Source organism: Rhinopithecus bieti, unplaced genomic scaffold, assembly GCF_001698545.2.
Source record: "Rhinopithecus bieti isolate Rb0 unplaced genomic scaffold, ASM169854v2 scaffold_35885, whole genome shotgun sequence".
NCBI lineage: Eukaryota > Metazoa > Chordata > Mammalia > Primates > Cercopithecidae > Rhinopithecus > Rhinopithecus bieti.
Window position 1 is genome coordinate 482,744 of NW_016815776.1, and position 23,357 is coordinate 506,100.

A 23,357-nucleotide genomic window follows, 5' to 3' on the forward strand; every position below is an offset into this window, starting at 1 on the left:
TATATATATATAAAGTTTCTAGCACTTACAAGATATTAAATATATGATAGTTTGGATGATCATTCTTACTATTTTAATTATGCCAGCACTGAGTCTTTGTGCCCCAGCCTTCACTGCTCTTGTGTCCTTGTGACACAATTCTCTTCTGTCCTTCCAAGTCCTGAGGAGCGCTGTCTCTCTGAGCCGTGACATCTGGCCATAAGCACCACCCTCTGGGGCTAGATCCTGGAGCCCCCAGGCATATGCATGGTTGATGCCACAGTCAGTGTCTGAGTTGGCATCTCTCTTGCCTGGAAGGCCTCACCAGCTTAGAGTGCTTATCCCTGGAGCTGCCTCACGCTAGTGAGTCATGATTAGTTCTGAAGTATTCACAAGTCATCAGTTTCAGATTTGAGAAGACTCAAGGTCCTTGTTCTACAAATACCATCTGTGTTTTAAAAGGTTTTTCTGCCCCTCTTCTCCAGCCTTGTCCCCTGCACCATCCTCCTGTAGGAGAGTCTTGTGCTGTTACTATCTGTGTGTCTGTCTGTCTGCATCCTCCAGCAGATTGTGAGCACCTCAAGGGCAGGGGCTACTGACTTCCTCGGCATCTCTGCAGGGTCTAGCACATGAAAAGCATGAGGTAGATGACAGGTCTGCAGTGGAGGCTGGTCTCTGGGCCTCACATGAGGGCTGCATAGGAAAATCAAGAGGTTCTTCTAGAGGGACGGATAAGCAGTATCCTGTGGCAATCAGCAGAGGGCACCATCTCTCTGCAGCCACATGGAAAGAGACCAGGAGAGAGAGTGTGTTGGATCTCCAGTTAATACTCTGGTCTGTGCCACAGCATTGGGAGGTCTGTCACAGAGCATGAAGGTGGGCACTGGCCTAGCCAGCAGCATAGTTCTTGCAGGGTCAATAAAACCTCCAGAGCAGGTTTTGGGTGGTGGTGGTGGTTTTTTTTTTTAAACTGTGGTATTCCCAGCTCTGTGAGTGGGTGTCTGATTAAACAGGGGACCTGATTGTACTTGCATCTGTACCAGGGCAGGAGATGGTGGCATGCTAGGGGCCCCAGCAAAGGGTGACATTGCTCACTCGCCCTTGGGTATCTGTGCTGTGACCATAGCCTTTCATTGAGCCAAGAAGGTGCTAGACAGGCCCTTGCAGAATGGTCTTCTTATTGGGGACTTTTCTTAGAGGTTTGACTGGCATCTCCAGCATCCCAGCAGGCTGGACCATCAGGGAAGTCCCTGATCAAAGCCCTGGCCTGATCCTTGAGAGCAGGCTGGCTGTGACCTGACAGGAACCCTGCTGCTCCCTCTGACACCTGCCTGCCCATGGTCCATATTAAGTAAATAACAGAGCCAAAATTTGGACTCTGATTTTTCTGACTTACAGATTCAGCTGAACCATTTCTGTGAGTGGGGCCAGATGAAGATTTGCCACTTTAGAAGTTCTTCTGTCACAAAAGGGAACTGTGATTTGTTGAGAGTCTTTTAGGTTTGCTAGGATATATTATGTATATACTAAAATATATAATATATACTTAAATATATAATATATATTATATATAGATAAATATATATTTAGATATATAATTCTTACAACATCACTACAAGATAAATGATATTATTTTATACACAAGAGATTTGGGCTTAAAGGATTAATGTGTCTTGCGCAAGGTAACCCAGCTAATAAATAATTAGTTGACAGAAAAAGACATAAACACCTAAACGTGATTACTAGGTGGCCTCTGATGTGGCCTCTACCTAACTCTCTGGCACCTTCAACCTTTTTCCTCCTGCAGTGATCTGAACCTAGGAGTGTCTAGTTCTAAAGTTCTTGCTCTTTCCCACTCTTCCGCATGACGGAGATGACAAATTGGCAGGGGTTGTGCTATGTAAATCAGAACAGAGTATTACTCAGGAATGTGGTGATTCCACAGTATCTTATACGGATACAATATAGCAGCCACTAAACCATTTTAGGACTCTAGCCATGCTGGAGAAATATTCATAAATAGGCATGATTCAGAAGACAGGTAAAGCAAGAAACATGGGCTGGTCCCTGTGAGCAGACAGAATTTCCGTAATCACAAAAGGGCCTCACTTCCCTCGACCAGCCAGAGAGGTGGGAGGAGGGCAGTAACTGGCAAATAAAATAATAGTCATTATTCAGAAATGACATGAGGGGTAAAGGGAGGCAGGAAAGGAAGGACATTTGTTTTAATGATTTGAAGAATGTCTTCTAATCTGAGTTGCTGGTATGGAAGAAAGAGCATGAACTGATTTTGGACAAATCCCTGAGCCCCAGTCCCCTTAGTTTTGAAATGGGGTCATAGTATTTAATTTGTTGTGAGAGGTAGGGATAATGAGCATAAAATAGCCCCCAGTGGGTGCTCTGTAAATTGGGCATCTTATTAACTTCTCAAACGGTGCTCTAGTTCTTACCAGCCACACCCTAGGAATGGAAGAGGATCATTTGCAGTGACTTGGTTATAAACGGGGAGTGTCCTGAAAAGTCAGATTAGCCTCCTCAGTCTCCACAGTTTTTTGTGCCACTTATTTTAGCACCTCTTCTTTTCATAGGCTATGATGACTCTGTAGACATTGCTATGGTTCTTAAATTTATAATTTTAAAAAGGCATGACTTTTAAGCCCAGCATCTTTGTGTTTTTGCTCTATGGTGCCCAGTACCCTGAAACTGTGCCTGCCTGGAACAGTTCAGAGCAGAGAAGATCTATGCAGATGCAAAGAGTAAATTTAGAATAAAAAAAAGAGAAGACACTAGGAGGATAGATTTTTGCATCACTGGGTTGACAAAACTCTAAGGAAGCAACACAAACAGTACATCAAGACTGGCCTTTCCCATATGAGATGGTCTTTTGAGCTTGCGCAATGACAAGTGATTAGCTATTGAGAGCAACTATGTGTATCTAATCCATGCTAAATGTTGTTCTGGAATGTCAATCTTGCCTTGCCATGACTTTTGTACTCCTCCCATCTTCCCCAGTCTCCAGAGTGAGCATCCTAAACCCCACATATGCTGAGATCATGCTCCCTTGCCTGAGTCTTCAGAGTCTTCAGTGGCTCCCCATTGTTGAAAGAAAAAAGAAAAAAAAAAACGTAAACACCTAAACATGGTTAATAGGTGGCCTCTGATGTGGCCTCTACCTACCTCTCTGGCACTTTCCACCTTTTTCCTCCTTCAGTTTGGGACTCATAACACTGGCTTTGTTGAAGTTCTAGTGAATAATGTGCTATTCCTCAGCCCTCTCTCATCACTCACACTTTTGGATCTGCCTGGAATGACTTCGCTCTTTCCCATCCCCTCTCCACCCCTGCCTTTTTCCTAGCTGGTTCCTACCTATTCTTCAACATTCTACTCAGGCCTCATCTCCTCATCCAAGGAGCCTTCCCGGACTGCCATTCTCCAAGGTTCTGGATCTCTGGAGTGGGACTGAATCTACTCATCACTAACTCTGGGATCCTACGCAAGTTCCCACCTCCTTCAGTCTTTCATTCCTCATGTACAAAATGGGAGTATTTACGGTACCTTTATCATGAGAGTGTTCTGGGAATCAATACCCATAAAACGTTTAGAACAAATAGTGTCTGACACTTGGGAGACCCTCAGTAAATGTTAATGTTCATAATCATTGTGGTAGTCATCGACTGGATTACAAATGTCTGCTTGGGTCACAGAGTTCCTCAGGCCATTTCTTTTCACATCTCAGAACCCAGCCTATAACAGAATACTAGCATGTCCATGGAATGATTATGGAAGTGGCTGCAATTTAAAGAAGATTCTCAGACCACCAGCTTTTCCAAGGGTACCCAGCACCAGAGCGTGACTCGCAGTAGGCTACTGATCTGGAAATTTCTGTTGGAGTGATGACTCCCTGTCCGGGAGTGGCAGGCCCAGGGCAGAGCAGAGCTGCCCATGGGCAGTGCTGGGTCAGGGATGTTAGGCCAGCTGAGAAACCTCAGCTTCTGTCACATTCTCTGGGGAAATGACCAAGGACAGAAATCCTCACAGCTGCTGGGGCTTCATGGGGCTGTCCTGGGCTCCAGGAGGCACGGGCTGGTCTGTTCCAACTTCCAGAGGAGGCCAAGGGATTGTCTTTTCACACTGGGGTCCACTATGATTGAGTGGGAACTGCAGTGATATTGGCTCTGCTCTTTATTCAGGACCTCGTGGGCCGGCACCAACATGTGCTCACTCTGTAAGTCCAGGTGAAGTTAGAAAGTGACCCTGGCTGTCGAGGTGCTTGCTGAGGCCACAGTCAGTCACATCCCTCCCTGCCCCCTTCAGGAGGAGCTTCTCTCAAGTGAGAAAATGAGAGAAGCTTCAGTCATGAGAAGCTTTGCTTCTCTGAGATCGCTTGAATATTTCTATTTTGCATAAACAATACAAATCATGCAAAAAATTGTTTTGTATAAACAATAACAATCATGAACTCTTGTTTTTTCTTCTTCTTCTTTTTTTTTTTTTTTAAGACGGAGTCTCGCTTTATTGCCCAGGCTCGCATGCAGTGGTGCAATCTTGGCTCACCTCAACCTCTGCCTCCTGGGTTCAAATGATTGTCCTGCCCGAGCCTCCTGAGTAGCTGGGATTACAGGTGCATGCCACCATGCCTGGCTAATTTTTGTATTTTTAGTACAGATGAGGTTTCACCATGTTGGTCCGGCTGGTCTCAAACTCCTGACCTTGTAATCCATCTGCCTCAGCCTCCCAAAGTGCTGGGACTATAGGTGTGAGCCATGAGCCACCACGCCAGCCCATGTTTCTTGGGCCTTGAAGCAACAATGTAAGACAGAATGACCTCCATACCTGCTTTCTAATTCTACCCCACCCAGGTTTTCACTTTCCTTTTTAATTTGTATTTTATAAGGTCCTAAGTTTGTGTTTACTTTTTATGCTTTTGAAATGCATCCTTGTATCCTTCAGTTCCTTTAGCCAAATAAACAACAGAGCAGCCAACTAACGCACAAATGAAATACAACAACTTCCTCCAGGTGGATATTGAACATGTGCCTGCTTTTGTGTAGTGGACTGACATACACAAGGGCTTGATCTAGGAGTTTCGGAAGATGGCAGCAGAAGTCCATTGTGGAAGTCGTGGTTACTAATCTCCCCCTGGACCCCCCATCTTGTGGCTGCACCTTTGCCATGGACTCATTTCTGTGTAACGTTCCAGGAAGCTCCATTTCCCGGCGCGTACTGGCACTGCGCAGGCTGGGCATCATGAATCACTGTCTTATTGGGGGTGATGCCAGCTCCTGCCTTACCTTTATTCCTTGGCCAAGGCTTTCCAAGGAATTAATATCCAGCCCTTCCTTGCAGGCCTGCAGGCAGGAGATCACCTTCTGGCTTTCCATTTTGCCAGGGCGGATAGTGAGACTGGCCAGGCTTCCATGAAAGAACTGAGCAAACCGCGGTTTGGTGACTTCTCCTCCTGAAAAAACAAACAGCATCATTTGCCCTGTGGAGACTGGGTAGGAAACAGCACCTCAAGGCACCACTTGCCCATGCAGCCGAAGACACCTTGACTGTCCCCTGAACCTGAGCTTTTCCTTCTGAGTGATGAACACAATAGCCAGAATCTCAGTAAGAAGTTATATGCTGTGAATACCCTGGCATTCCCTGGTTGCACCAGATTTAGAAATCCTGGCATTTCTGAATTTTAAAGGTTATTTTCAAGGGCACACTGTCTTAGGAGACTGGAGGGCTCTAGTGAGTGAAAATAGGGAGAAGGAAGCTGTCATTGATTAAACTCCAGGTCTGCCTCGTGCCAGTCTCTCTGCCAGGGACTTCATCTGAATCAGCCTGCAAGGATGTGGTGGCATTGTTTTCACCTGGCAGGTGCAGAGCCCTGAGACTCAAAAACATTAAGGTACTTGCCCCAGGACATAGAGCTAAACACTGGAGCTGGAGCTCTAGTTCTGGTCTGAACTCAAAGCTGGCGTTTGCTTCCCTACATTCCACTGAGAGCTTGGCATGCGACTGAGGAGTACTAGAAATGCTGCATTTATGAGCTCTGGCTTTCTCACAATGTGTTGATTTCACATGTGCTTAAATTCAAGGCCTTTGACATAAGAGGACTTCCCTGATTCCTGTGCTTCTATCTTTGGCTTTCTTCTCATTGCCTGCTTTCTGTTTTCGGTCATACTCCCTCCTGGTTGTGCTGAGTCCTATGGGAGCTCAGGTCCACTTTTACCTGTGGGCAAGTGTTCCAAGTGCTTGTGTTGCAATGCCAGCTTGGAATCCACTCCCTCCTCTTTTCTCCCTGTTTTTCCAAATCGGATCTCTGAGGTCCATTTGAAGCCTCACCTCCCCTAGGAGACCTTCCTCGCTGACTTTACTGAGCACAGGCTCCTTCCATCTCTGAGCAACCTTCCCAGCCTGGATCTTGTACCACTGTTTGTTCACAGAAGAACAACACATAGAAAAGATGGGCCTGAGTTGAATTCTAGCTTTGCTAGTTTCCTGGGAAGGTTTCATAAGCTCTCTGGGCCTCTGTTTGCTCCTAGGGCACACTTCTGGGTTTTGCCTCCAGGTTCTCCTGGGCTCTCTTGGTGGCTCCTTCAGCTTCCCCAATGCCTGGCTCTTGCAACACCTGGCCAGCAGCTTCCCCAGCCCTCTTTGCTGCCAGCAGTTGCTAACGGAATGTGCTCCAGTGAGACACTTTCTGTGATAGTCTTCTCTGGCTCCCTACAGGCCAGATTTCCAACACATGACACCCCAGAAACTTCTCTGCTATTCTTCAAGTTACGCTGTGCCAACCAAGTCTAGACCTCAGCTTGAGGGTGGGCTGGCTTTTTCTGGGGTGCTGTACTTCAGCCCTGAGGGTAGTGGATGGTCCTTACATATTCTATTCCTATTTTCTTTAGAGTTCTCTTTAGAGTTCTTACCCACTAATCCTATGTTACTCCAATCCCCATATTTATAATTTTTAAAAAGGTTTTTCTGTTGAAATTACAGTTTTCTCTCTCCTGTTTGAATCTAGATCCATATACTTTCCACGTCTGCCCATATGTCTTTGCTTAAACCCATTCCTCTTTACACTGAGACACCACCCCTACATAGCTTAGATTAGGCAAATCTCACAGTTCTTCAAGGCCCGGTAAGCCTCCTGTTTCCTGATGCTCATGGAAACCCTCCATGATCCCCCTCTGCCCACCATGTGTCTCCCTTTATCCCTGAGTCCCCTTCCCTGCATACCCTCTCCCTGCCTGGAGCCTGCCCCCTCCCCACCCTGAGCCTTGGAACGTTAATTTTAACATACCCCTCACCACCTGGCATTGTTAGCTAATGGTTTGCATGTAGGTGTTTATGTCCTCAGTAGCCTAAAATATGGTGGTTTTTAGCCTTGGCTACACATTTTAATCATTTGGGGATCCTTAAAAAGACAAACTGATGCCTGGTGCTGGGTCACATTCCCAGGGATTCTGACTTAACTGGTATGGGGAGTTTTAAAACCTTCTCAGGTGAATTGAATGTGAAGTCAAGGTTAAGAACCACTGGGCTATAGCTTCTTGTGGGGTTGGGCCTCTTGAGCCCTCCTCTTGTGATCTCTATCCTTTGTGCCACCTGCAGGCTTACTCTTGTCACTCTGTGCACACTGTTATAATTTATTAGTTTGAGTCTTTCCCTCCTGGATGGCAGGGATCACTCATGCATTATTCATTTTAATGAAGATAATACTGAGCAAGTGTTAGGGGCTGAGTGCTGCAACAGGCACTTTGCATAAGTCGGCTCATTTATTCCTGTCAACAACACTGGGCATCTTGCAATTTCCTGGCATCCTGCACCATGCCTGGCACATAGCAGACGTATTGTAATTGTTTGCTTGAATTGAAGGAGATGGTGAGTTGAATATCAGCAGAGTTGGTGGGCACTGGTTGTCTTTCCAATATCCATCTCACTCCTTCCTTCTTGCAAAGGCAGCCCTAAAGTTTAGGGTATTGACTTGAGTTCCAGAGACAGACTCTCTTTAGTTCAAGCTAATTAGATTATTCCATCCCTACTGCACCCGCTATTGATTGAGGGGGTGGACCTGGGACCCAGGATGAAGCCATCACCTGGCATTCAATAAGCCACAGGAATTGATCCAGAAGAATCATGAGAACAAATTGAGGCCAGTACCATGAAATAAGTTGATTGTCCACCTCTGTATAAAAAGCGTCCATTTTTCCTCTTCTGAAAGTTTCTGGAACAAACTCTTGCTCTCTTTCCTGGACTCAGTTCTGGGAAGATGGGAGGCCAGCTGTTGCAGCTATCTTGCCAGCAGACTGGTGATGACCAAGGCCCTGCATGGAGAAGGGCAGTGCCAGGAGAGCCCCAGCAGGGAAGAGCAGAGCGTGAGCTGCCCTGCTCCCTGCTCTGCCTTGGGATGTTCTCAGCCTGGAGTGCCACTCATCCATCTTTATGGTTTGAGCCATTTTGACCAACAGTGTTGTTACTTGCCACCCAAAGCATCTTCACTTTGAATATAAAGGATACGTTTCTTTTGAGGTGCTCAGTTTACAAAAAGCTCTAAACAGATTTGGCTTTGAGGAATTAGTTGAGATGGCCCATGGCTATGGGGACACTAACTGGGGTCTTCTGATTTAAATCCTCAGTGCCGCCATGCATAAAGTGCTCCTTCAAGCCATTAGCATGTTCCTGTCCCAGCAAAGGGGCATCTCTGTTGATCTGCAGGCGGAGGGTGTGAGCCTGTGTGTGAATAGTGGAGCTGCCCCTCTCCAGGGCATCCAGTTGGTGATCTCTTCTTAGCCTCCTCCTCCTTGGAACAGCAAATCCAACAACAACTACTATCATTTACTGGGCATACAATATGTACCCAACACCATGTGACATCCTCAGCATACATCATCTCATGGAATTTTCCTAAAACTGCTGGGAGGTAGATACTCATTCTATAGTGATAGATGAACAAATTTAGGCTTAGAGAGGGGAAGTAGGTGACCAAAAGCCACACCGGTAGGAAGTGGTAAAGCGTATGTTCCTATAATGTGAATATATCCATCCATGCACAGGACCAGCCGAGGTTTCCTGGTGGTGCCAGGCAACCAGGCCAAGAATGAGACTGAGAGAAAGCCCATTAGGATCTATACTGTAGCCCTCTTCAACTGATCACTCAGCAGCTTTAGCCTCAAAGGCCAAACTTTGTGACTGTCTTGAATGCTAAGACAGTTTCCTACAAGCCATCTTCTCTCAGCAAAATACACTCATGTTCTCTATTTTTGACTCAAGAATATCAGATGTGTGATGCACTCTATTTATCAGTGACAAGGCTCCAGGAAATTGATTCAATGAGCATTTTTCAATAGGAGGCCAGTATAAAATTTGAAATATATTTCCACTCGGGTGGTTGTGAAGCAGGATTTAAAAAAAATAAAAGATGCATTGAAAAAATCTTTCCTTTGAATATCTAGGGTGTCTGCATAGGCCACGTGACTCCTCTGTTGGTTAACAATTAGACATAAACATGCTTATGAATCATCTTAAAATAACCTCATTTTTTCCATAAAGAATCTTCCTTAAATGTTTGCAAACATGATTTTGGATTTCTGATGCTAGATCTGCACCCATTTTTAAAGCATTTTCTGTATGACTAGCCTTCTGTTAGATTCAGTTAATTTAAGATGTGAACCATGGTCTTCAGGAGCTTACATTTATTTGAGAGAATAACATATAGACACCAAAAATAAAATAAAAATATGAGTAAATTGCCAGTATGATAGATGTTCTAAGGCAGGATATGATTCATTTCCAAACAATTGATATAGGCAATGTGTCCAACAGGTAAGAGGGAAAAAAATAACCATCATTTGTTAGGCCCTTGAAACATGACAAGTTCTTTCACATGCTATTTTATTTAATCCTTAAGCAGAGGGATAGTATGTTTGAAGTCTTAGCTTCTGTTCTTTTACTTTTTCCCTAGTTGTTTCTTCTACCTTACCTTCCATCTAAATACAGCCTGGCTTTGAGCTCATTGTCGCAGGGAGGGTCATGGCAGAGAGAAGAGTAGAAGGGGCCTGGAGCTGAGTCTCTGCTTGGTGTGGTTTCCAGAAGCCTAAACCATGAGGAGGGTGGAGGAGATCTGGGTATAGATTAACCTTTGGGGAAACACAGAAGAAGAGAATCTGGCCTCCCCCCAGAGTCGTAAAGGAAACCCCAGACATGGGGGTGGGTGTGGCTGTGGCAGGGAAACAGAGAAGACATCCGAGGTACAGAGCGGAGACACCTGAAGCCTGCTTCCTGGACTGAGCCCTGGCAGTGTGTGTGATGCCAGCGAGGAATGCTGGCCCGGTACAGCTGGGCAGATGGACCACGGATGTTCCTACAGAGGAAGAATGAGAAGCAGCAGAAATATTTGTGTGCCCCTAAGTAAGGCGATCCCAAGACAGCTGCCAGTTCTGACAGACCATTAGTGACTGAGAATCAAAACAGGTGGGCACAATTTCCACAATGCATGGAAAGGTTCCTGGAGGCCCTGCTGAAAACTCTAGCACTACACAAATCTCCCTGCAATCAGCCAGCACCCTACAGAAATGGAAGAAATGTAAATTAGCAGCAGTTAAATCTCCCCACTCAGGTGGACTGGGGCTTGAACTGAAACCAGGCTGGATGTGAAAAAGACAATGTTTAAATTTGTGCATTGAGATTCTTATCTGCCACACTTAAAACTTTTATAGATGAGGTTTTCAAAGTTAGGTAATTTGACCAAAGCCACATAACCAGAAATGAGTGAAGCCAAGATTCAAACTCAGGTGTTGCTTGCTCCCAAGCCTTTGGCCTACATGCCAGACAATGAGATGTGGCTGGGAGGGCTCAAGGGGAATTTCTTGGAGGGGATGGGTTGGGACTGACTCAGTGCTGGGGGAAAATGTTCAATTATACTGGGCTCTGTGGATACAGAATGGCTTCAGCAGCAACTCCCAGAAACTGGTGTCAAGGTTGCTGGAATACATGGTAGTCTTAAAAAACAGTTGTGTTTAGCAAATACAATTTAATGTAGCCTATCTTATTCTGAGTCGGAGTTTGCATCAGAAGTGAAGAGCTACACACTCATTCCCCCAGATTCCTTTTATCATGCTCACACACGATAAATACAGCTTTTGAACCAGTATGTCCACTCTCTTCTAAGTATATTTTGAGGTAAAAATATGCACGCATCTATGTAGTGTGAACACGCTAAGTCTCTTCCTGTTCAAAGTGTGTTCAGGATCCTGCTGGTCTTTCTGGTTGCCATTCCCATAGCTATTTAATCTGAGAAACTCATGGAAAGGACTGGGGACCATGTATCCTCTTGCTGGGGTTGGATGCTGCTCTGTGTATGGCTGGTTCCTGGGGATGCCCCTTGATGAACACAATTTCATGGATGCTTGGGTGTCAATTTTAAGCAATGCAAATAACGAGACCATCTGAAATCTTGCTTTCTCTCATTTCCTCATTTCAGTGATGTAGGTACCTACGGAATGCAAAGACAAAGTGAAGTGTGTAATAGACCCCTATAAGTACAGCTTTAAAACTCTGTCCAGACAATCCCGGGGGATGCTCACACAGCTGTAGGCTGCAGGTGGCTTGTGGGGACAGATGATCTGTCATCATGGCTGGCCATGGCACACTCCCAGCAGGCTTTCTCAACCCTTTCATTTTTATGAATCCACCTCTGCAGGCTTTCCAGCACATATTTATATAGCATTACAGTGAACGAAACATACAACTTAGCCATGACTACAAATGTCAGCTCTCTGGGGTTGAGAACCCAAATTCATGGAGTTGGAAGGGCTTTCATTTATCATCCAGAATGTTGTTTTGTTTTTCACGTGAAGGAACTAAGGGCCTGAGAAAGGAAGATGCTGACTTCAAAGACCTAGAGCAAATAAGCAGCAGTAGGAAACAGTGATACTGTTTCCAGATATGATTCACTGAACTTTAAACTTGATTTTAATCTCTATCATCTTCAAACCAGATGTGCCGCCATGTCAAATTGACTCTAGGACCTAAAACAATTTTTTCTTGATTTTTAATATAGACAGTGTTAGGAGACATCTTTTTAGTTACCTCTGTGTGTGCCAGAACATGGGCCACATACCTTTGTCAAAATAGCCTCAAGAATAGGTTAAAATTTAACAGACATTAATTATCAGCCTTCTATAGATCCTGAAGTTGAGGAAAGCAGAGGAGAGGATCTCTCAGAGCGGCTAGCCCTTGCCCCTTGCAAACTCTTGACCTAATAGGAAGAACTGCATTAGTAACTCCAATAAGATGTTTCACAGAGTGAGTTCTATGGCTGCATAAGATTGAGGAACTTGAATCAAAGTCAAACACATTGCTTTCCTGGAGTGCTTTTGAGAGCCTTTAATAAGTGAACATGCACTGTGACTCTCAAATATGGTGGTTTGGGAATGGCTTATCCTATTTCCCCAACTTGACCTTGGCCTCTTTGTGAAAGGGGATCCTGTAGGACTGGAGCTTCATGAAGAACTCCTTGGAAAATGCGACCTGAATGTAAGGCAGACTATGTGAGCATGTGCCTCTTTCTTCCAGCGGCAGACACACTAGGGATTCAGTATAATTTCAACGCAGACTTTATTAAGAGAAGTTTGTACTAAATTAGACCAAGCTTATTAAATGAAGGCATGCACTCCAAGCATCTGTACTAATGCTATTGTCTGGCAGAAAAAAATGACCTAAAAATGTGCAGCCACATGATCTCAGGACCACATGAGGCTCCATTTTCCCTATACCCACGAATCATACGTCACTGAAACTCTCAGGGGTTATTTCTGCCTTCTTATCCATTTTTGATCGTTCCTATATTCTTTGCGTTGGCTTCTCCCAAAAGCCACGATGAGGATTCTGCATCTGTCTCTTTACAGGCTCTAATATTTAGAAACAGCTTCTCTACATCCTGCTGCCTTATTTGTTAAGTAGAGGGTAGGATTCAGCAAGACCAGGATCCAGAGTAGAAAGTCTTCCTTATCTAAGACTAGAGGGAGGTATCATAGTAGGAGTAGGCAAGACTAGACACTCTAGGAAGGTCACAGCCCACGACACTGGAGGAGAGTCCCCTGGCAGAGACAGGGGCTGAGGCAATCACTAGAGTGGAGTCACAGGTAGAGTGGAGTCACAGGTAGCCTACCCTGAGATGAGATCACCAAGAATAGATGAGGATCAGGCAAGGAGCAGGGTGGCAGCTTTTTGAGAAAGTGCCTAGAACTGTAGTTCTTCAAACATGCTTAGCCATTTCTTTAACAGCTAACACAAAATAGGTAAAACAGAGTTGCTCGGGTCGTGGCATGGGGAGAGATGCCCCGGACCTCCCCATGCTGCAGCATCTTTAAGGCACTGGTCTGGCACAACCGGCAACCTACCTGACTCATTCCCTTGCACAGCTGGGTTATAGTACCTGGGTGATCAGGCCCAGTTTAGAGGTCCAGGATTGAGGCAGATGTGAGTATACAATTTTTACTGTTTATGAATAGAACTTGAATTTTTGTTCTTAGAAATGGGACAATTAGGACATCTAAGGAAAAGGACACATTAATTTAGTCTTTTAAATGATCTTTTCCCTTGTGACCCATAGAGAAATAAGGAACCTGGTATTTGTCTAAAGCCAGGAGCAGCTGACTCAGCACTAGGTGAGCTCAGCCATGGGAGAGGGTCTGACTCCATCCTGAGAGTTCTGTGTCATCCTGGACACAGAAATCATAGCAAGGGGATGTGCATTAGCCACAGCTACACAGAGGAAGGGGACCTCTTTTGTGATGCTAGGTTCATCCCAACTGTATAAGCCTTTCCCTACAATCAAGAGATGCCACATGCTCTAGGCCTTTCTGGTAACATTTCTTAAGTGTAAATGAAGTCTCATTTTTTAAAATTGCTAGAATAAATACTAATGGGAATGAAGTTTCAGTGATTATTTTGGTTTTCAAATTGGCTAATAGGACGAGTTGTCTAATTGGGGCTGCAGAACACTGTCCAGCCACAGTGCTAGAGCCAGTTCCCAGGAGATCCCAACAAGCAGCTGCTGTCAAACCATTTTCTATTCCCATTGTTAAAGCCTCATTGGAAATTTCACAAATGGGAGCTAGTTCCCTTGCCAACCTCAAAAGCACCTGAAACACTCCCCACAACTGCAAGCCCAAAGGCAATTAGAGGTTCAGACAGAGAGCTTATACTATGTATCTAAGTGGACTTCAGAAGGTTTAGAAGCATGCAGAGATAAGAGCTGCATCATAGGCAATTAATTTCCCAGCATCACGTCTTATTGAAAGATCTTTTGATATTTTCATCCAAGACAAAAATGTGGCTTCAAGGAGGATGTAAATATTTGTGGGAATCCAAGGTCTTTAACAAAGCAGTGTGGTGTCCCAGGGTTTGGTCTCATCTCCTTTTCCCAGATTCCATTCCTTGTGGTTCACGTACATTCCAGTGATAAGGAACCCTGAATACACATACGCCAAACTTCCCTGCCGCAGCATACGGTGTTGCCTCCCTTACCTTCCTGGTAACCTGTGAGACTTTCTATAAAGCCCAATTTTAACGATCTTAAGAATTTTTCTTCTGCTGAAATGTTCCCATGGCCCAAACCACTGCATGATCAGGTTCCTACCTACATCTCAAGCCCCACCTTCCAATACCTGTCTTCTGACTATTTCCCAGCTTCATTTACCTTCCTGACCATCAGTGAACCTGTGAGGTCAGGGTCTATACTTGAGGGTTGGTCCTGAGGAAGGAGAAAAAAGTCAGTGCATTCAAGGAGCCATGGGAAAGCCAGGGCCACAGAAGCTAGAGCATGTTATGGTCTTGCAGATTGTCTGCAGTGTTGGTCTTAGATGAGAGGCTCAGAGAAGGTTGTGGAGGGGAGGACAGGGAGATGTTCTAAAATTTACACAATCATTCAAGCAAAACATGCAAGCACACTAGATGTGCCTAGCATCTAGTCCTTACAGGAATTCTGTGAGGTGAGTCTTACTCTTATTTCATAGATTAAAAATAAAATACAAGCTCCAGGAAGTTAAGGATACTGCTGAGTCCATACAGCTATTAGATGGCAAGGCTGGGATTTGATTTGAGATCACTTTTTTTTTAACCCCAAAACTGAAACTCTTTTATTGTTCCTTCGTGGGTCACTTAGGTTTTACATAATAAAAGATTAGCAAGGAGAATGCAGCATTCTTGTGTGTTTTTAAAAATTTATTACAGGGTTGTCATATATCTCCGGAGTTAAAGGGTTTGTAGCATTTGTATCAGTACACATTAGCTCCTGCCTTTTTCCAAATATAATTACATAAGCAAAATGACCAATTAGCAATAGAGGGCAGTGAGACACAGTGAAGATAGCATAGGCATTGAAGGCTTGAGGTTGGGCATATTCAACTGAGTGACTTTGGGTAAACTCCTTCATCTCTGAGCCTCAGTTTCCTTATCTACAAATTGTGACAGATAATATTTTCTTTCAGAACTGTAAACACCCTATGTGTATAAAGGGCCTCCTTGCAATGCCAGCTTTTAAGGTTTCCACAAGGAAACAACAGAAGGCACTTTTCCTCACAGTTAATTGACCAAAGCAAGTCCCACGACCACACCTAACTCTAAGGAAGATCAGTCCTAGCATGTATCTAGAAAAAGGACCAAAAATACTTGGTGAACACCCTTGTCGTCATTCTTTCTACTACATTCTTTGAAAGTCAATGTATACTTGGGTTTCCTGTTTGAGATCATTTTTGTGGAATGGCTTTTAAATAAACTGTAATGAGATACAATGGTAGAGCTGCTATTTATAGAGTGACAATGTCCTCTTCAGATGTGGCCTAGAAGGATACTAAGGAAGGAAACATCTTCGAGGGAATGGAATAAAGGGCCACAAATATTTCCCACCCTAAGGGAGGGGTCCTTATAACATCTGCCCCAAGGGATTTCAGAATTGCTATGGACCAAAGACTGCTGTATTTCTCCCTCTTAGTGAAAGAGTTTTCTGGTTGGTCTGCTTCATTCTACTGTTGTATGGTATTTGTGCATGTGCACATATGCAGATGCATGAATGTGTGTGTGTTGGTGGGGAGGGCATGGTGGTTGCATTGGTGGAAAGTAATTTGTCCTATTAGTATACAGGTCTCCACATCAAGTGCAGCTACATCTTGGCCTGCTATAGGCCTCTGTACATCTTACCCTGATGAGGAGATCACTAGGAATCACTCGGAAAGCTTGGACATTGAGCCTGGAACCAGTAAGAAGTGAGAATTTGGGCATGTCCCATTTAAGGAAGGATGGGAGTATTTTCCATGTGGGAAAGAGAGCCAAACAAAATACCTGTTGACCTGGTGGACAGACTGTGGCATTCATCAATGTTAATGCAATATTTTCAATTTTTCTTCAAGATACAGTATAGATTTCAGTTTCCTGCCCTGATGTAGTTAGATGTGGCCTTCTGACTTGCTTTGTCCAATAAAATATGAATTAAAATGATTGGCATCACTTGCAAGTGGAAGCTTTAAGAGTTTGTGCATGATTTGCCGTGTTTTCTTTTCCTCTTGCTACGTATCCAGCCATGCAATGTGGCTGCTCTGTCTGCTGACTGCAGGTAAGGCAGAAAAGAGCCCTCACTGATTTTCAGTAAATATGAAGTGAAAATTATTTTAGGAACTGAGAGTTGGGGCTTGTCATTGCAGTGCAACTTAGCTTATTCTTATTGATTTTAGTTCCTTATAAAATCACATTTTATTTTGTGGGGCTACTTCCCCACGCTGGGGACATGCCTCGGCCTCCCAAAGTGCTGGGATTACAGGTATGAGCCACTGCGCCTGGCCGGCATATTCTTATACTATAGCTCACCTCTATCCCCAGCCCCTCAGAGTCAAAGTCACAAATCTTGGTAATTGCACACTGGGGTGACAGGGATTCAAATGTGGTTTCTGAGGGGCTCTTGAGAAGAAGCATGGTAACATGGAAGGGGACATGATTAGGGCAGCGTTTTCTTAGGGGCATTATCCAGTCTATGTTCCATAACACCCACAGGCTGGTTGGAGTGTCTGGCTGGGCCACTAAGCCACACCAGGGGGCCATTTCTCTAGCATAGTTGTGTTCAGTGTTACTGATATCTGTGCAATCTCTGAGTCACTGCCCTGCTATACTAACTAGTTCCATGAACTCTTGCCAGGTGACACGGTCTACCTGGCAATCTGGGAAGCCTGCAACTGAAGACACTGTCATTGCCAAGCTCTACTGAAATATTTAATAAACATTTTGCTATCATGTGACACATGCGAGACATCAAGTAGGTGGGCTCAGCTCAAAAACACTTTCTCTTGCCTCATTTATACCTTATCTCCTTCCCGGGTTTGGAATCTCTAGTGCTTCCAGGCTGCACTGTATGCACTCCTTTCCATCTTCTCTTACATGGAGCTGCCCAGAACTCACTTTGTCCAACCTACAGGGGCATGTGTCTGTCCTAGTTCACTCATGGGTCAGTTGGTCTTCTGAAGGCATATTCTTTTTTTTTTTTTTTTTTTTTTTGAGACGGAGTCTCGCTGTCTCCCAGGCTGGAGTGCAGTGGCGCTATCTCGGTTCACTGCAAGCTCTGCCTCCTGGGTTCATGCCATTCTCCTGCCTCAGCCTCCTGAGTAGCTGGGACTACAGGTGCCTGCCACCGCTCCCAGCTAATTTTTTGTATTTTTTAGTAGAGACAGGGTTTCACCGTGTTAGCCAGGATGGTCTTGATCTCCTGACCTCGCGATCCACCTGCCTCAGCCTCCCAAAGTGCTGGGATTACAGGTGTGAGCCACTGCGCCTGGCCGGCATATTCTTATACTATAGCCCACCTCTATCCCCAGCCCCTCATGGTGAAGAGTCAAAGTCACAAATCTTGGTAATTTTCACAGAATCCATCAACACAAGGTTGTGTCATATCTCAAAGTACTCATCTGCTTATTTGGGGAGCATTTTCATTTCCTTCTGCTCTCTTACTGGTACTTCAAATCATACCCAGCCCTTAAAGGAGCTGAAACAAAGACTCCAGCAGACCTGAGTGAGAGACAGAAAGATCACATGCATGCTTGGAGAGCTGGGTTTCCTGATCCCAAGGAAGAGATTAGCCTGGGTTTGGGGATTAGGAGAGAGGCAACAGCACAGGAAGAGAGGAGGGGACAGACACCTTCAAGCAGGAAGGCATAAAGGGCCTCTATCCTTAGATGCCAGGGAAGGCACTGAGGGCTGAGCTGACCTTGAGAGTGGCTTTCTGTGGCCTCATGTCTTGTAGACAAGCTGCGTTCCACAGCCCTGGGCAAGCCCTGGGCATTTGTGAGTTCCCAGAACAGAGGGTTTGGGACTTAAACAATTTGTGTGGGGATAAAGGGAGATCCTGGGTTCCTGATCAGCCTAGCACTCATTAGAGCTAACCAGAAATTTGAACACAAGATTCTATACTCAGTTTTTTTCTCTGTATAGCACCAGTTTGGAAATGAATAAGACTTCAAAACAATAAAATACATTAGCAACTCACAGACAACCATGAAACTGCTCATGTTGATCTAAAATCAAAATCTGGCCTTAAGCTTATTATTATACAATACGTTCAGTTTGTGGATTTACACTCATTTTTATATGTCTTGCTTTTTTTTTGTAAGGGGTAGTAATTTTTCTAGCCTATTCTCACACTACTTGCTTTTCCTTTTTCTCTACCAGTTATCTTCCAAGAACTATTCACAAACAGGTCAGAGAAAAGGGTTTCACTTAGGATTACCTTGCCAGCAAGCGCCGACTGTGAGTTGCATGGCTATGTGAGATGGATGAATGGGCCAGTCATTGGTCACCAGGTATGGTTCATATGTTGCTCCATCCATGTATAAGGTTACCACAGGAAACTCCACATTGATGACATAGTAGTGCCACTCTTTGTCACAAATCTAAGAAAATGAAAGAGAAGCAATATTTAAAATTGAATATGTAATAAAACAAACAGGCTTTTACTCTATGAAAGGAGAACAACACATTTTTGGGTCAACAATTTTTATTGCAAAGCACTCAAGGAATATAACAGTTGACATACACTGAAGTTACAGAAGCTCATCATCAAACATGATGGGGCAAACTGGAGGAAAGAGAAGCACCCAAGAATTTGATCATCAGGCAGAGAGTGGATGATGGGGAGATTTTTCAGCCTTACCTTGGTGCACCTGGGGAGGCAGAGAGGAACAAGTGGGTCCTACTGGCCTGAACTCAGTGCAGGGCACCATTTCACAGCTTTTTAAACCCAAGACTCTGGTCTCAGGGCTGGGAATCTTGTGTCAAAATTGCCAGTTGGCTCTGATGATTGCTAGGCTGATCAGGAACCAAGGATCTCGCTTTATACCCACACAAGTTGTTTAACCCCAAACCCTCTGTTCTGGAACCCACAAGTGCCCAGGGCTACAGAAGGCAGCTTAGTGGATTGGTAAAGATGCTGGGGGGCTGGAACAGAGTCAAGATTCTTAACCTCAAGGGACTGAACTCATACAGCATGAGACGAGATAGAAACCAAGACGGGCATGTCTTGGAAAGGGAGATGGGAGGCATGAAAGGTGGCAAGACTAGAGAACAATGCCACCGCCTGTCCCATCCCTAAGCAAGTGCCTTGGGAGTCATGCTGGACTCTCCTTCACACTCCCTCTAATCCCTCCCACACCCTGTGAAGGCCACCTCTGAAATGTCTCTCATCTCCATCCTCTTGTCTCCATCAACTCTGCCATCTGTGGCAGAGGAGACAGATGAGTTCTGAATGAAGGTTACCCCAAGATGAGGGCATCAAAGCCCTCCCTACAATTCCAGGCTGGATTAAATGTGCTGTTTCTCATGAATAGATAACACCAGCAGGGATGCTAAATAATCTTTCTCCTTTCATTTTGAAATAAGGTTTTTTTCCTTAATGTTCTTTTTATATTGTCCTGTCTCATGTCTCAGAAAATTGCTCCATTTGAAGTCCATTAGTCTGATAAAGTCTGATTAATATTTTAGGGGACTTTGGAAGGTAAGCAGGAGGGGTCCAGGCAGATATCTGTGAAGTTCTGTTATAGTCAGTGAGAGGTCCCGACCCGGTTTCCACTCCCCTCATGCTCCATGTCCTGGACCACACCCTGGGCTGGGTGCAGGGCTCTCAAGCTAGGCCTGTTATTGGGGTGACCCCAAGACATGCAGGTGGCACACAGGCAGACCTGAACACAGAGGGCAGGACTGATAGACTGGTAGAAAACTACATATTTGAATCAAGCACCCAACCCAAAGAGGTAGGAGCACCCTGGGCTTGGGGATTGCAATCAAGGATAGCCAAGCAACAGAGGTAACCTGGAATATGGTTTACATCCTGAGGATATTCGCAGAGGTATCTGGAAACCTCCGGTCAGGCCCAGGGCAGGGAGGAAGTGGGTGACAGTGAGGTAACCCTGACCATACCCCATGCCCTGTGGAATGTAGGCAGAGCGCTGAGAACCAATCAGACAGCACTCGGGGGCTCCCCCATCCTGGCCTCCATCACCACCCTCACAGTGACCATCCTCTCTGTGTGACTGGCATGTTGAATTCATGTGCTTTAGCTGGCTCTACAGCAATCCTCATCTGCTGAAGCTGGATGGAGAATAATCCTCTGGCATTATTTCATTTATAACACTTAGCATTTTTGTAGGACAACACAAAAAATTGCAAAGAAGCAATTCTATAACTCAACAGTGGCAGCATCCCCTCTCAACATTACAATTTTTTTCCTAGGTGTTTTTTCTCTAGTTCTTCCAAAGCGTGCTGCATTGAACAACAGCCCCCATGATGCCCAGCATAAAAACAGTGATTCTCAAACTATAATAACTTTTCAACCTTACTGAAAAATAGAACTTTTCTACTTGTAGCATTCCTATAAACATCCTGTGAAACAACAGCTGGGAAAGGTCTATTTGGATCACACTGCATAAGAATTTGAGAGTTTGCATGTTTCATTTAGCATCAGCACTAAGATGCCTTTACAAATTTCATTTTAAGTAGCTGTGTAATATGGCTATACTATACTTAATTATTTCCAGATATGTAACAGTTATTATAAATGGTACTGTAATGAATATCTTGTGTATAAATATTTGTTTGCATTTCTGATTATATCCTTAGGAAAGATTCCTGGAAATGGAATTACTGGATCAAAGGCTGGAGGTATTTTGAAGACTCTTGATACATATTATCAATTTTTTTTCTGCAAAGATTATGCCTATTTATACTCCTACTCACAGTGGGTAAGACAGCATATGCATTGTACCCTTGCCACACTGAGTACTAGAAAAAAAAAATCAAAATCCTGTTAATGTAAAAGGGACACATTTTATCTCATTTTAATATGGATAACAAAAGATGGCAAGATTTATATTCTCCAGGATCAACAGGGAGAGCATCATTGGTGTGAAGAACAGCCTCAGCCAAGAGTCAGAGGTAGGAATGCCTGGGAGTTGCCCCAGTGAGCTCCTAATTGAGCGTCTAAACAATCTTTTAGCTCATACAAGGCTTATGCCTGCAGAGTTTTTCCACCAAGTAATCTAAGACAGCAGCTAAAGGAAATGCCTAATTAGGGTTTTATAAATGTGGATCTATGACCAGGAAGAGACCCACATTGACTCTCTGCTAGAACTGCAGGGACAAACTGTAATTGAAAAATGATCAAGCCAGGAGGCAGCTAAAATAAAGGTGTCAATGCATAGTTCAACCAAGAAAGAAGAAAATTCAGCAAAGTGACCTTTCCTTGGGGGAGAGAAGAATTTTAATTCCCGACTGTTCATGAATCACTGGTGTACCCAGCCGCACCAAGCGTGTCCAAGCTCCAAGAATGTCTGACACCATCCCTCGGAATGATGCCTAAGGCCTTGCCTAGACCAAAGACACATGAATCTCTGGACACCTGCAGATGTGCTCCCAAGGCAGGCAGCTGCAGCTTACCTGGTAAGTGACTCAGAGACCAGAGACCCAGGGATACACGTTCAGGAACAGTAGCGGGGACGATGCCAAAGGAGGTCTGAGTTAGGAGTATGCTGGAATTTCAGTGTGAGTCAGGAGCCAGGGAAGCCTCCCATGAGATGAGGAGGAGAAAATCGGCTGAGAGGTTCTCCATGTAGTTGCTGGCTGGTTGATCCAAGTGTTATATGAGTGGCCGGGTTGGAAGTTCTGACTTGGTTTCCCCAGGAAATCAGGTATTTTTGAATGCAGCTATTCAACATGAGATACATTCACCTACCAACTACTATCTGTCAACTATTATGTCTACTAGGTACTGCAAGAGATACAGAGGTTATGAGATATGTCCTTTGGTTTCAAGATTTTCAATCTAATGAAGGGGGTGTATCAAGTACACAAAATCTTCAAATGTAATGAAACTTGAGATAAGTGTTGTAGACCAGGTGCAAGGCACTGTGAGGTCCCAGGGAATGGAGAGATTCTTTCCAGCTTGGAGAAGGTGGAATTTAGGGTGGATATTGAAGAACTGTTAATATTTCATTACGAATAGTTGGCAAGTAATAAATTCTAAGGCAGTGAAGCAGAAACCTCTTTTTCCTCTATTCATTCATCTCTTTTTTATTGTCAGAGGTACTAGGTTTGGGGGCATATAAAGATACACACATTCACTCATTTGTTAACTCCTACAGACATTTACTAAATGCGCATCCTACTTTGCGAACAAAAAAAGGCACCTGCCTTTATGGAGCTTATAGTCCGGTCATGGAATTGACTAAAAGGCTTATAACAGATCGGGATTCATATCCAGCACAGATTTGTGCAAATTGCCATGTTAACTCTGTTGAGGTGGATGGGGATGACAGAGTTTGGGGGTGTCAGGCTGCATTTGGGAAAGGTGAAGAGTGTGCAATAAGGCTGCAAGGAGAGATCTGAAACTGAGCACTTGGGTTGCTTTTATTCTGTAGGCAATGGGAGATCTGGAGGCTTCCAGGTGGGAGAAGGGGGTGACAGTCATAAAAACTATCAATCAATCTTGGAACACGCTTTTCAATATTGAAGCAGCTTTTCATATTCCTCCTTATACTGTCTTAGGCAGTATTATGAGAAAGAAATGACATCATTTTTCAAGATAACTTCAACTTTTATTTTAGATTGAGGGGTACATATGCAGATTGTTACATGGGTATATTGTGTGACTCTGAGGTTTGAGGTCCAAATGATCCTATCACACAGGTAATGCCCAAGCATAATAACCAATAGGTGGTTTTTCAAACCATTCCCCTCTCTTTCCCTCCCCCATCTATTAGTCCCAGTGTCTATCATTCTTATATTTATGTCTATGAGTATTCAATGTTTAGCTTCCACTTATAAGTGAAAAAATGTGGTATTTGGTTTTCTTTTTTTGT

At 44.3% G+C, this 23,357-nt stretch overlaps 1 protein-coding gene across 1 annotated transcript in view; it reads right to left on the minus strand.

Annotated features, from left to right (window-relative positions):
- The window catches only part of CLSTN2 (calsyntenin 2), a 634,893-nt gene that overhangs the window by 15,268 nt on the left and 596,268 nt on the right, over nt 1-23,357 (minus strand). The window contains exons 9-10 of the mRNA XM_017853677.1: nt 18,737-18,899; nt 5,271-5,437 (exon numbers count right to left, since the gene is read on the minus strand). Of these exons, the coding sequence (XP_017709166.1) occupies nt 5,271-5,437; nt 18,737-18,899 (330 nt within the window). The remainder of the gene's footprint in view (nt 1-5,270; nt 5,438-18,736; nt 18,900-23,357) is intronic.